Source organism: Natator depressus, chromosome 1 (genome assembly GCF_965152275.1).
Source record: "Natator depressus isolate rNatDep1 chromosome 1, rNatDep2.hap1, whole genome shotgun sequence".
In the NCBI taxonomy this organism is placed as follows: Eukaryota; Metazoa; Chordata; order Testudines; family Cheloniidae; genus Natator; species Natator depressus.
In genome coordinates, this window is record NC_134234.1 from 216,848,990 (window position 1) to 216,863,044 (window position 14,055).

General features: G+C 42.5%; 1 protein-coding gene across 1 annotated transcript in view; it reads right to left on the reverse strand.

Moving 5' to 3' along the window:
• The window catches only part of DYRK4 (dual specificity tyrosine phosphorylation regulated kinase 4), a 64,559-nt gene that overhangs the window by 31,735 nt on the left and 18,769 nt on the right, over positions 1-14,055 (reverse strand). Inside the window, exon 3 of the mRNA XM_074948640.1 lies at positions 798-881. Coding sequence (XP_074804741.1) covers positions 798-881 — 84 coding nt within the window. The remainder of the gene's footprint in view (positions 1-797; positions 882-14,055) is intronic.

The following is a 14,055-nucleotide window of genomic DNA, read 5'->3' on the forward strand; positions in this document are numbered from 1 at the left end:
TTGAAGATAGCAGGGAGTGCTGGTAGCGTAGGGCCTGAGGAGGGAGTCTACATAGCCAGACAATCCTGCTGTCAGGGTGCCAATGTTTGAGATGATGGGGCATCCAGGATTTCCAGGTTTATGGATCTTGGGTATTTCCCCCCCCCCACACACACACACACACTGTTCCTCAGATGTTCTTGTCAACTGCTGGAAATGGCCCACCTTGATTATCACTACAAAAGGTTTTTTCCCCCCTGCTCTCCTGCTGGTAATAGCTCACCTTACCTGATCACTCTCGTTACACTGTGTATGGTAACACCCATTGTTTCATGTTCTCTATGTATATAAATCTCCCCACTGTATTTTCCACTGAATGCATCCGATGAAGTGAGCTGTAGCTCATGAAAGCTTATGCTCAAATAAATTTGTTAGTCTCTAAGGTGCCACAAGTCCTCCTTTTCTTTTTTAGATGAAGTTATCCCTTTCACAGGAAATACTATGGAAGGGACTGGAAATTTTTAGAGTTGAAACTCACAGAGTTTCCCATGAACATATGCGGGGGGGGGTGTATGTCCCCCAGTGTGCAGCAGACATAGCTCAAAGTACTACTGAATGACTAGTGGGATCATAGACTGCTCTCAGGTGCTAGACACAAAATTCCACAGCTGCAGGGGGAGGTAAGGCGGGGAAGAAGAGGACTATTTGTCTCACCCTCCATTGTGGGAAACCATCTACTTAGGTTTATTATATTTGAGGTGCTCTCCTGGAAAACAAGCAGCAGAACATTCTTTAACATTGATGGAAGATTCACATACCTGATGGAAGACTTTGCTGGATCCCAGATGATTGCTCTCTTGAGCTGGCAGTTGAGACTGAGAAAATGAATCTACTTGGGAAGACTGAAAAAGATAGTTTGACATTTTGTTCAATAAAGTGATTCTGAAAGGTTACATTACAATGTTTTTAGTGTCATCAGCACTAAATTGATTACAACAATTTAATCAATGGTAAAAATGTAACGAGGACATGTACTGCTCCATTTTTTCAGAGGTATAAAATAACATCCATTAGTCATTCAGAAAATAGCACAGCTATTTAGATGACCAATGACTGCATTTTGAAAAAACAGCCTGCAAGGTGCTAAACAACTAATAGTTTTTCATATTCCGATCGGACTTTTAGCTGTCTTTTTATCAAAATAACATTAAATACTTTTGTTGTAAACATCTGTTTAACAACAGATTTAAAAGTGTAGGTCATGAGGCCAGATTCTGGTCTGAGTTACACCGATGTAAAGCAGGAGTAATTCTTTTGACATCAGTGGCGTTTCTGGTGTAAATGAGACAAAATTCTAGCCCATCACCTCCCTGTGGAGGAATGCCTCCCAGCACTAGAAATGCAGCAACAACATGCCTGTTACTGGATTCAGCTGTGGGGTGCAGCTAATTTCCCCTCGAATGGTTGATATATGGGGGAGGGGCAGCCAAATCATTGTTCTTGTACCATCTCCTTTTGTCTCCTCTCTCTTTAAAACTTTCTCCTTCCTTTCACTTCACCAAGTTTAATGGCAAGTTGAATCCATGTGATGGAAGTGGAACAGGGGGTCTAATTATATGTTAATAGGCTGAATCTCCAATAACCGTTTGTGCTCAGCTGCACAAAGGCACTTTCTTAATGCACTGTCTTTCATTTGTGTGACCAACAAATGGGTACAATCTTCCCTAATGCTCCACACTAAACACTCGGAGAGCTGCAAACCGGGTGAAATTCAGCAAAAAGCCCAAGTAAATGACCTTTGTGTGATGGAGCTACATAGGGCTGGGGAGGAATAGAATTCACTCAACAACCCAGATGGGCTGGAATAGAGCCTGGGATCCATGCAGCCCCCCGCAGCCCTACCCCAACAAAGGATTTTTTCCCCCTGGATTTGCACAACAGCAGACTTATCAGCCATAGCCCTGCTATTGCACCAGCTCACTCTCCTTGCTGGGATCAGAGTCTAGTTTTTCCACATGATCACACAACACAGCTGCTCACCCAGCAGGAGAGGAGCACAACAAGTCTTCTGCTGCAGGAGGCTTTCCAGAGCTTCTATCTTACTGGGTGAACTTCTCCCATAAAAAAACAATGTTACAACATGGAGAGAATGGCCACGTATCCTACAGTAACTGTGGTTCTTCAAAATGTTGTAGTCAATGTGACTGTAAGGTGCAGGTGTGCCTTGTGTGTGAGATTGGATTCTTTTGAATAGCAGTGTCTGTCGGGGCTATGCATGCACCATGTGCCTCTGTGTGCTCCCATAGAAGGGCATAAAGGGTGGGTCAGTCATGACCTTCTCTCATTTCCTTCACAATTCAAAGCTCATGTTGCTGAGGTCACTGAAGAGCAGGGATGGAGAGCAGGTAGTGGGACCCACACAGATTACAATATCTCAAAGAATCACAGTTACTGTAGCATATGTAACCATTCTTTCTTCTTCCACATTGTGTCAGTGTGGATCCCACTGTGACTAGTAAGCAATATCCCCTCTGGATGCTGGTAATGAGGACTGCCAGCTGCGTCAGTCAAATAATGATTGGAGTATTGCTCGCTGGAACTTGGCATCAGGCCCAGCTGCCATATCAAGGGCATAATGCTTGACAAAAGTCAATGGATTGCTCTATGTTGCTGCTTTATGGATTTCAGATCTTCGACTCCAGGATGAAGACAGTGGTCAACAACTACTGTTCTCTGGCACAGTGGAATACCCTACAATAAGAATAAAGCTCAGGAGACAGAACTTTTTTCAGGGTCAGTCCAATGAATTCCCACAGGAACTAAGAACCATCACAAACCTCACCACCCTCTGCTCCAAGTGCAAGGTGCATTTCTTTGACCTTGCCCTTTTCTAACGTAAATACAGAGCAACATATATATGAAACAAAAACAAAAATCCTACCAAAATAAGAAATGCCACTGCACACACTTCTCTCCCTGCGTAGAGGATAAGAGAATGAACATCACATGGGATTAACTTGCCATATGCATAATGAAGTGAAAGGAGGGAGTGCTCTATGGATATAAATTTCAAAGGCCTAAAAAGTTAAAGGCATTTATAAACTCTTTCACTGTCTACCATGAAACAGTGATAGATAGGGGATTCACGCCTATGATTAAACAGAGACCTTGGTTTTACTCGGTTATTTAGCAAACACCTAAAAGCATCTATTTATATTGAAAGTTTATTGATTAAATACACCCACACAAACCCACAAGAAATGAAAACAAGTATTTATACTGACACTGTGATTGAGTGATTATGCAAAACAAACTTCAGATTTTATTAAAGTCTCTTTCCTTTTGGAGTTAAGGTATCAGAGTCTCTTAGTTTAAGAACAACTTTTAATTGATGGAAAGGAAACAGTTAATTTTATTCTCAGTCCTGAAGTACAGGGCATTCACAGACAGGAGAGAAAAGATGGGTGAAACATGGCTTTTGCTGATGTTTTTGGAACACGGGACCGCTAGTTAGTTACAGGTGGATGCTTTGGCTGGCAAGTCTACCAAGACACTTGCTTCTTGGACCTTGATTAGTTACAATCTGGTGAGGGCCATCATCTGGTTGGATCCTTTCTCTTTAGACAAGGCAGGTTTGGATGAGTGCAGTATATTTGACTTCAGGATTTGAAAAGTCAAGAGAGTGAGTCAGGATAGAGGAAAGAAACAGAAGGCAGAAAATCACATGAGAAGGAAAGAGATTACTATACAGGATCTTACAGGCCTTTGTCGTGCTGGCAATTAGATATCCCCACTGCTGGGCTGAGGACTGGATGTCATGATAGTGGGATAACTTCCAGCACTCACAAGTGAAAACAAAGTTCCTTAAACAAGAGAAAGCCCAGCCAACCTTTCTCTCAGGAAGAAAGGTCTTTAGACTTGTCAAGATGAGTTGAGTTACCAACTGCTGGTAAGTCAGGAGATGAGCTGGGGGAAGAAGATTGTTTTTTTCAGTCTTTTTAAGGACCCCAAAAAGGAGTAAAAGTAGGGCAGTTTTTGTCCTCATTATTTTGTCCACCAATTAAATCCATTTCTGTAAGGCCAAAGTTGACATAGGTAAATTTTTTTTGTTTACCAAGTATGATCTCAACACAGTCCTTGACTTATTTTAGTAGGCCACATTGTTTGGACTAATACAATTTCTGTCTGGTTTTCTTGCACATTCGTCATCATAAACAGCTTGACCTATTTTTCACATTTATTGTAACATCTTATGAATTTTTACATACTTTTAATAGTTGAGCTTAGGGTAACTTTGTAGGTCCAATAATCACAACAGGAGTATCTGAGTGCCTTCTCATAGTGCACAAGGAGTCCCAGCCTGGAGAACAGTTAGAAGACATAGTGCAGGATCTTTGTGGTCTCCTCTGAGATTTGCCCCTGATCAGCCAACCATTCAGGCATAAGTAGATGTGAATTCCCTTCCTCCTTAAGTGTGCTGTCACCACTGCCAGGCATTTTGCAAACACTCTTGCCACGGGGAGTCCAAAAGGCAGTCCCCTGGGTTAGTAATGGTTGGGCCCCACTGTGAATCTTAGAATCTTCCTGTGGATTATTTGGAAGCACACATCCTGCAAAAGTTCAGAGCCATGAACCAGTCCCGAGCTTGAAGAGATGGAAGGATGGATGCAAGTGTTATCATCCTGAACCTGAGATAATGTATGTATCTGATTAATCTTCTTAGGTCTAGGATAGGATGAAGACCCCCCCCCTTTCATCTTTAGAATCAGAAAATACAGGGAGTAGAAACCTTTCCCCCCTGAATTGTGGTGGCGCCTCCTCTACGGCTCCCCAGTGAGGCCACTTCTGCTTGTAACAGGCTCTTGTGAGAAGGGTCCCTGAAGGGTGGTAGGTAAACAGCAGGGTTAAAGAGTGGAACTGAATGAGATAGCAATGGGTGATGATCTCCAACACACATCTGTCCAATGCTGTGGCAGACCATACTTGCTGGAATGGGGTAAGGCAGCTTCCAAACATGGTGCTTTCTGGCCTGGATTTGATGTGGCTCCCAAGAGTCCTGTCAAATGTCTTGCTGTGCCATAGGAGTAGGATGCATCACTGAGGAGGAAGAAGCCTGGAGACTCCTCTTGTATATCATCTTCTTGCCATAGTACTTATGTTGCATGGAGTGCTAACACGGCACCTGTTATCATGACTGGGATTGAGGACAGCATGGCTTGAGATATAGGGCTGGTGTGTAAATCCCCAAGGAGTGCGAGGTGGCCTTTCAGTCTTTTAGACAGTGCTGTCAGCTCACTTGCTAAATAATTCACTGCCCTCAAAGGGCAGATCCTTGATCATTACATGCACTTCCCTGGGGATGCCTGATGATTGGAGCCAGGATACTCAATGTATAGTCACTGCCATGCCATAGATCTGGCCTCAGCGTTGGAAGTGCCCATTCCCATCTGTGTACCCATCCTGGCCTCCAACTGGCCTTCCTTGATTGTTCTCCTGAGTCCCTCTGCCCCCTTTGTCATGTGGGAGTTTTCAGAGAAAGGACATCACTCTATACCAGGTAAAAAAGTTCCATTTGTCCAGGAAGGCCTGGCAATTTGACACAGTGAGTTGTAATGAGACAGAGGAAAAAGATTTTCTCCCAAGTAGGTTGACCCTTTTTGTGTCCTTCTCCTTAGAGGTACTCTTGTTTGATTTAGATTTCTCCTGTACCACTGAAATGACTAACAGGCCTATGTTGTGGTGGGCATAGAAGTACTCGAACCCAGACTGAGGGACCTGGTACTGCTCTCTACCCATTCTGCACTTGGTGTTATCATGGCCAGCATCTATCACAGGCCCTTAGCTGGGTCAAGCAGCCCTTCATTTATAGGGAGGGTGATTCTGATTGGACCAAGAGTTGTCAGGATGTCAAACTACTTATGAGATTTCTCTGATATGACCCATGTCTCTAATTCCAGAGTCTCAGCAATTCTCTTAAACAGCTCTTGGAATGCCTCAAAATAAACATGCTGATATCAGTGCTGAGGACACCACCTCATTGGGCAACAAAGATGACAGGCCTTTGGTGGTGAAACATTTTTTATTTCAGAAGATGGAGAAAGCTACTAGGGGAGAGGCTGTTCTAGATTTGATTTTGACAAATAGGGAGGAACTGGCTGAGAATTTGAAAGTGGAAGGCAGCTTGGATGAAAGTGATCATGAAATGGTAGAGTTCATGATTCTAAGGAATGGTAGGCAGGAGAACAGCAAAATAAAGACAATGGATTTCAAGAAGGCAGACTTTAGCAAACACAGAGAGTTGGTAGGTATGATTCCATGGGAAGCAAGTCTAAGGGGAAAAACAATTGAAGACAGTTGGCAGTTTTTCAGAGACATTATTAACAGCACAAGAGCAAACTATCCTACTGCATAGGAAAGATAGGAAGTATGGCAAAAGACCACACTGGCTTAACCAGGAGATTTTCAATGATCTAAAAATAAAAAAGAGTCCTACAAAAAGTGGAAACTAGGTCAAATTACAAAGGATGAATATAAACCAATAACACAAATAGGTAGGGACAAAATTAGAAAGGCCAAGGCACAAAACGAGATCAAACTAGCTAGAGACATAAAGGGTAACAAAAAAACATTCTACAAATACATTAGAAGCAACAGGAAGACAAAGGACAGGGTAGGCACATTACTCAATGAGGGGTGTGTGTGGAAATAATAACAGAAAATGTGGAAATGGCAGAGGTGCTTAATGACTTCTTTGTTTCTGTTTTCACCAAGAAGGTTGGTGGTGACTGGACATCTAATGTCCAGTCAAGGAATGTCAAGGAAGTGAGGTAGGATCAGAGGCTAAAATAAGAAAAGAACAAGTTAAAAATTACTTAGACAAGTTAGATGTCTTCAAGTCACCAGGACTTGATGAAATGCATCCTAGAATACTCAAGGAGCTGATTGAGGAGATATCTGAGCCATTAGCAATTATCTTTGAAAAGTTATGGAAGATGGGAGAGATTCCAGAAGACTGGAAAGGGGCAAATATAGTGCCAATCTATAAAAAAGGAAATAAGGACAACCCGGGGAATTACAGACCAGTCATCTTAACTTCTGTATCCGGAAAGAAAATGGAGCAAATAATTAAGCAATCAATTTGCAGACATCTAGAAGATAATAAGGTGATAAGTAATAGTCAGTATGGATTTATCAAGAACAAATCATGTCAAACCAACCTGACAGCTTTCTTTGACAGGGTAACAAGCCTTGTGGATGGGGGGAAGTGGTAGATTTGGTATATCTTCACTTTAGTAAAGCTTTTGATACTGTCTCGCATTGCCTTTTCATAAACAAACTAGGGAAATTCAACCTAGATGGAGCTACTATAAGGTGGGTGAAAAACTGGCTGGAAAAACATTCCTAGAGAGTAGTTATCAGTGGTTGACAGTCATGCTGGAAGGGCACGAGGAGTGGGGTCCCACAGGAATCTGTTCTGGGTCTCTTCTGTTCAATATCTTCATCAATGATTTAGATAATGATATAGAGAGTACATTTATAAAGTTTGCAGACAATACCAAGCTGGGAGGGGTTGCAAATGCTTTGGAGGATAGGATTAAAATTCAAAATTATCTGGACAAACTAGAGAAATGGTCTGAAGTAAATAGGATGAAAATACAAAATGGGAAATGACTGCCTAGGAAGGAATACTGCAGAAAGAGATCTGGGGGTCACAGTGGACCATAAGCTAAATATGAGAGTGTAACATTGTTGCAAAAAAACAAAACATCATTCTGGCATGTATTAGCAGGAGTGTTGTAAGTAAGACATGAGCAGTAATTCTTCCGCTTTACTCTGCTCTGATTAGGTCTCAACTGGAGTATGGTGTCCAGTTCTGGGCACCACATTTCAGGAAAGATGTGGACAAACTGGAGAAAGTCCAGAGAAGAGCAACAAAAATGATTAAAGGTCTAGAAAACATGACCTATGAGGGAAGATTGAAAAAACTGGGTTTGTTTAGTCTGGAGAAGAGAAGACTGAGAGGGGACATGATAAGAGTTTTCAAGTACATAAAAGGTTGTTACAAGGAGGAGGGAGAAAAATGGTTCTTCTTAACCTCTGAGGATAGGACAAGAAGCAATGGGTTTAAACTGCAGCAAGGGGGGGGGTTAGGTTGGACATTAGGAAAAACTTCCTGTCAGGGTGGTTAAGCATTGGAATATATTGCCTAGGGATGTTGTGGAATCTTCATCATTGGAGATTTTTAAGAGCAGGTTAGACAAACACCTGTCAGAGATGGTCTAGATAATACATAGTCCTGCCATGAGTGCAGGGGACTGGACTTGATGACCTCTTGAGGTCCCTTCCAGTTCTATGATTCTATGACATTATTGTTATTCTGACTCCAGGTCTAGCTCTTCCTCCTAGTCTGGCATAGGCAGTCTTGTCAGAGAAACTGGTGGGGAGAGTAATCTCCTCCTCTTCCCTGAATGCAGTGTCAAATGGCTCCTAGAGGCCTGTGATGTCAGACCCTAGTAAACCCAACAGGGCCGCAATGGCCTGCCATTGAGGTATGGCTGGCTTGTTTGATATTGGCCAATCCAATGCCATTCCTGTCACACAAGCAGCTGAGCCCTATAAAGAAAGCAGTGATGTCCCTTTCAGTGATGCCCACCACAGATCTCAGAGGAGAGTGTTCTGTGTTCAAAAGTGGCGAGAATGTACGTTGCAGGGATGGAGAAGAAGAACAGACCTCCTCAGTGGGCAGTGCTAAGCGATATGGCACTCTTGGCAACAGGGTTTGCACAGTGTTTCAGAATCAATGGCGGACCTGTTTTTTCCCCACAGCTTATTTTCAGCTGTAAACATTGATAGGAATATGAAGAGGCATGCAGCACATGAACGTCCCTGAGAAACACTGCTGTTCAAAAGAATCCAATCTTAAGAACATGATGGGCACAAGCACCCTACAGTTGGCTCTACACTGGCAGATAGTCAAAGAGGAATCATTTATTTTCAATTTTGCATACTCTGGACTCAGTGAAAAAATTAAACATTTATTAACTCATCAAAATTCTTGGGATAACCCAAAGCATTTGTTGGTAGAAAAAGGTCATATTTATAGAAAACATCTTAACTACTTTGTGACCTATTAGTCAAACCATGAGTTTACTGTAAAAGCAAGATTTTAAAGAAAGAAGTCAAAATAGGAAAGAGAAGCGGAGATAGAGCAGAAATTCACACATCAAAACTTCTCTAACCGTCAAGCTATTCAATCTGCACACAAATGGCATTCTTCTGAGTTCTCAGTGAAGCTTTAATAGCAGGCTGTGTAGTGAAGTCTCGTAACACTGAATCTTCTTTGGTTTTACAAGTATACCGTGACACATTTACTAATACATAATGAAGTATTCTCACATATCATTCAATCGAAATAAGAACTATCACAAATAAATGAACAAGCAATTCGACTGGAAGAGCCAGAATTTGAATTTGGAGTTAATGAAAGTGAGATAGTGAGTGCACCAGCAATTGGCTAAGTGCTGGCACATGCACGTTAAAGCCAACATGCAGCAACTGTTATTATACATAGAATCATAGAAATGTAGGGCTGGAATGGACCTTGAGAAGTCATCAAGTCCAGCCTCTTACGCTGCAGCAGAACCAAGTAACCCAGAGAAATTCTGACATGGGTTAGTCCAACCCCCTGTTCTGAGAACCTTCCAATGACTGGGATTCTACAACCTCCTTTGGAAGCCTGTTCCAGAGCATAATCACCCTTATAGTTAGAAAACTTTTCCTAATATCAAACATCAATTTCCCTTGCTGCAGATTAAGCCCATTACTTCTTGTCCTACCTTCAGTGGACATGGAGAACAATTGATCTCTGTCCTCTTTGAAACAGCCCTTAACATATCTAAATGCCGTTATCAGGCCCCCACCTCAGTCATCTTTTCTCAAAACTAAACATGCCAAGTTTTTTCAATCTTTCCTCATAGGTCAGGAGTTTAAAGCTTTTATCATTTTTGTTGCTCTCCTCTGGACTCTCTCCAGTTTGTCCACCTCTTTCCTAAAGCGAGGCACCCAGAACTGGACACCACTGGAGCTGAGGCCTCACCGATGCCAAGCAGAGCTGGACAATTAACTCCCTCCCATGCCTTACATATGACACTCACCCCAGAATGACATTAGCCTTTTTCACAACTGCATCACACTGTTGACTCATATTCATTTTGTGATCCACTATAACCCCCAAATCCTGTTCCCCAAGACTACCACCTAGCCAGCTATTGCCCATTTTTCAGTTGTGCGTTTTACTTTTACTTCCTAAGTGCAGTACTTTCCACTTGTCTTTATGGAATTTCACCATGTTGAATTCAGACCAATTCTCCAATTTGTCACGGTTGTTTTAAAGTCTAATCCTGTCCTTCAAAGAGGTTGCAACCCCTCCCAACTTGGTTTCGTCTGCACATTTTATAAGCATAGTCTCCACTCCATTATCTAAGTCATTAACGAAAATATTACATATTCCCAGACCCAGGACTGATCCCTGCAGGACCCCATTAGATATGCCCTCCCAGCTTGACAGCAAACCATTGATAACTAATGACTCTTTTGCCAGCAGGAGAGTGAGTTTGTGTGTGGGGTGGGGGGAGGGTGAGAAAACCTGGATTTGTGCTGGAAATGGCCCAACTTGATTATCATACACATTGTAAGGAGAGTGATCACTTTAGATAAGCTATTACCAGCAGGAGAGTGGGGTGGGAGGAGGTATTGTTTCATGGTCTCTGTGTATATAATGTCTTCTGCAGTTTCCACAGTATGCATCCGATGAAGTGAGCTGTAGCTCACGAAAGCTTATGCTCAAATAAATTGGTTAGTCTCTAAGGTGCCACAAGTACTCCTTTTCTTTTTGCGAATACAGACTAACACAGCTGTTACTCTGAAACGACTCTTTTAGTATGATCTTTCAGCCACTTGTGCGCTCACCTTATCATAATTTTATCTAGACAGCATTTCCCTAGTTTGCTTATGACAATGTCATGTGGGGCTGTGTCAAACACCCTACTAAAATCAAGATATATCATGTCGACTGCTCCCTCCCATCCACTAGGCCAGTAACTCTGTCAAAGAAGGAAATTAGATTGGTTTTGGATGATTTGTTTTTGACAAATCTACGCTGGCTATTCCTTATAACCATTATCCACTAGGTGCTTACAAATTGATTGTTTAATAATCTGTTTCAGTATCTTTCCAGGTATCGAAGTCAGATACGCTTGTCTATAATTCCCCGGGTCCTCTTTATTCCCCCCTTTTAAAGATAGATACTGTGTTTGCCTTTCTCCAGTCCTCTGGGACACACATGTCCTCCAGGAGTTCTCAAAGATAATTACTAACGGTTCCAAGACCACATCAGGTAGTTCGTTAAGTATCCTAGAATGAATTTCATCAGACCCTGCTGACTTCAATGCTTCTAACTTATCTAAATAGTCTTTAACCTGTTCTTTCACTATTTTGGCTTGTGTTCCTTCTCCCTTGTATATAATATTAATTGTGTTTGGTATCTAATTACCTTTAACCTTTTTAGAGAAGACTGAAGTAAAATAGACATTAAACATCTCAGCCTTCCAGATGTCATCAAGTTACTAGCTCTACTCAACAGTTCTTAGCTTCCATTACTCCCTTTCCTACTCCCTTGGCTTCACTGCAGTACTGCTCTGCTATTTTAGTACTAAGCCACAATACAGCTCTATTATTGAACTTCAGTCCTACCCCACACCCTTCCTGCTATTCCAGCCCTTTCAAATAAAATATTATTGATTTTCACCTAGCCACATTCAGTTACCTAAAGAGGGTCATGGTGCTGTCCACCACCTGCTACATAATCTGCAATAATACAGAGACTCGTGTACTGGGTACTCACTACTTTGATAAAAAATGAACAGCAATTGCAACGTAATTGTACATAGTCTAAAAGACAGGCTTCGTCTCATTTGCTCATATAATTTAGTACTATGTTTTAAGCAGAATAATGAAATTTCTGCAAGTGCAAGAATTAAAATGCAAGTCAATTCTAGTACAAAACCCCCTGAACATACTAGAATTATACAGCTAATATAAAATACACAGCTGCATCAAATACAGAATCCATTTTCTCCTTTTTTAAATGGGTGTTTTATCCATGAAGGCCTCTCTCAAAACCGAATGAAGGCTAAGAATACACAGAGGCAACATAATACAGAAAGTATCAAATCCAGCAATGCATTTAAAAGTAGTAGCAAATGCACTATCACTCATTCACTCAGCATGCAACAGGAATACAAAAATTTCTCCCCCCTTGTCAGTTATTTGTGGCAGCAAAACTGCTAGAGCTACTAACTGCCTGACAGGCTGTTCATTCCATTTCAAAAGGGATTGTTAGAAAGTCCACCTTCATCTAGTCAGGGCATGTAAAGATCAGTTTTATCTACATACCACACCTGATCTGAAACATGGATAAGCCTTCTGCTTGGCTTCAGATTTAAATCTTCTTTCTAAAATGTGCCAATAGAGACTATTAGGTGCTGCAGAATTCTTTCAGGGGCCACCTATTCCATTTCTCCACCTCCCGCTAGACCGGGGTGGGCAAACTTTTTGGCCTGAGGGCCACACTGGGAAATAGAAATAGTATGGTGGACCATGAATGCTCACAAAATTGGGGTTGGGGTGTGGGAGGGGGTGAGGACTCTGGTTGGGAGTGCGGGCTCTGGGGTGGGGCTGGGGATGAGGAGTTTGGGGTGTAGGAGGGTGCTCTGGGCTGGGATCGAGGGGTTTGGAGAGAGGGAGGGAGATCAGGGCTGGGTCAGGGGGTTGGGGCATGGGGAGAAGCTCAGGGGTGCAGGCTCCAAGCAGCGCTTACCTCAAGCGGCTCCCAGAAGCAGTGGCATGTCCCTTCTCCTCTCCTAGGCGTGGAGTGGCCCCCAACCCTCAGAGTGGGGCCATGACGTGGCTTCTGGGAGCTGCATGGTGCAGCCCCCAACACGGCACCCGGCTGGAGCTCACAGGCTGGCTTAAAACGGCTCGGCCTGCAGGCTGGATCCGGCTTGCGGGCTGTAGTTTGCCCACCTCTGCACTGGACCAAACCTAGTTCTCCATATTTATCATGGCAAGTCAGTAACAGAAAAGGCAAATAGAACAATTATATTTGCTGTCCAACTTTGTTCTTCACTGAATAATCATCTAGAGCCTGTGGCACTGAAAAAGGGTTGTACCTGCGTCATTTATTTGTAAAATTTTCAGTCACAGAGAGCTTGTTAAACAGTCAGTGTAATTTCTTCACCAAGACTGACTGCCTGGAAGATGATTGACAATTAGTACATTCAGAATGGTCTTTCCAATTCGGCATTGTACTTTGTTTACTGAGGACCAAATTGTGGTATTTATATTAGTGGTTCAAGTTGGGGATGGTGCAGCCTGCTTCTTGCAGTGCAAGATGGGAAGAGGATAGGCCATGGTCCCATCTCCTGTCTGCCCCCTTGGGGTGACATGAACCCTTGTGGGTTCACTGAGGGAGGAGTTTCTGCTCTCCCCCCAGAGAAGAGGTTGTAATTGTGTGTGTCTCTTGTATGCACTGTGAAATGGGGAAGGATCCTTGTACACTCCCCCTCCTCCAACACACCCAAGTAATGGCCTGTCCCAGTATGACTCTGATTCTATAAACAAAATAGAATGGACTAGCTCTTGCTTAGAAACCAATGAATAAAACAACTGTACATAAAACCCAATCTCTCATTCACAGGGAGTACAGTTAACAATTCCTGCCCTACACACACCACAGTTTCAATTGTTTAGCTAATGGGGACCCATCTCTACTAACACCAACTGAGAATTTTCAAAATATTGAACTCCAGCTTTTTGTGTCTAATAATCCATTGCAAAACTATATGCTGCAAATGTGAAATCATATATTATCTTCAGTTCTTTGAAAACTCCCCCCTTCTTTCTCTGCACCCTATTTTGACTCTTGTCATTGCTTTCTGTTTGTCTAATTTAGGGCCAATTCTCATTGACTTCTATGGGAGCTACATCTGTCCCTTGGGTTGCAGTCTCTTTGAAGTA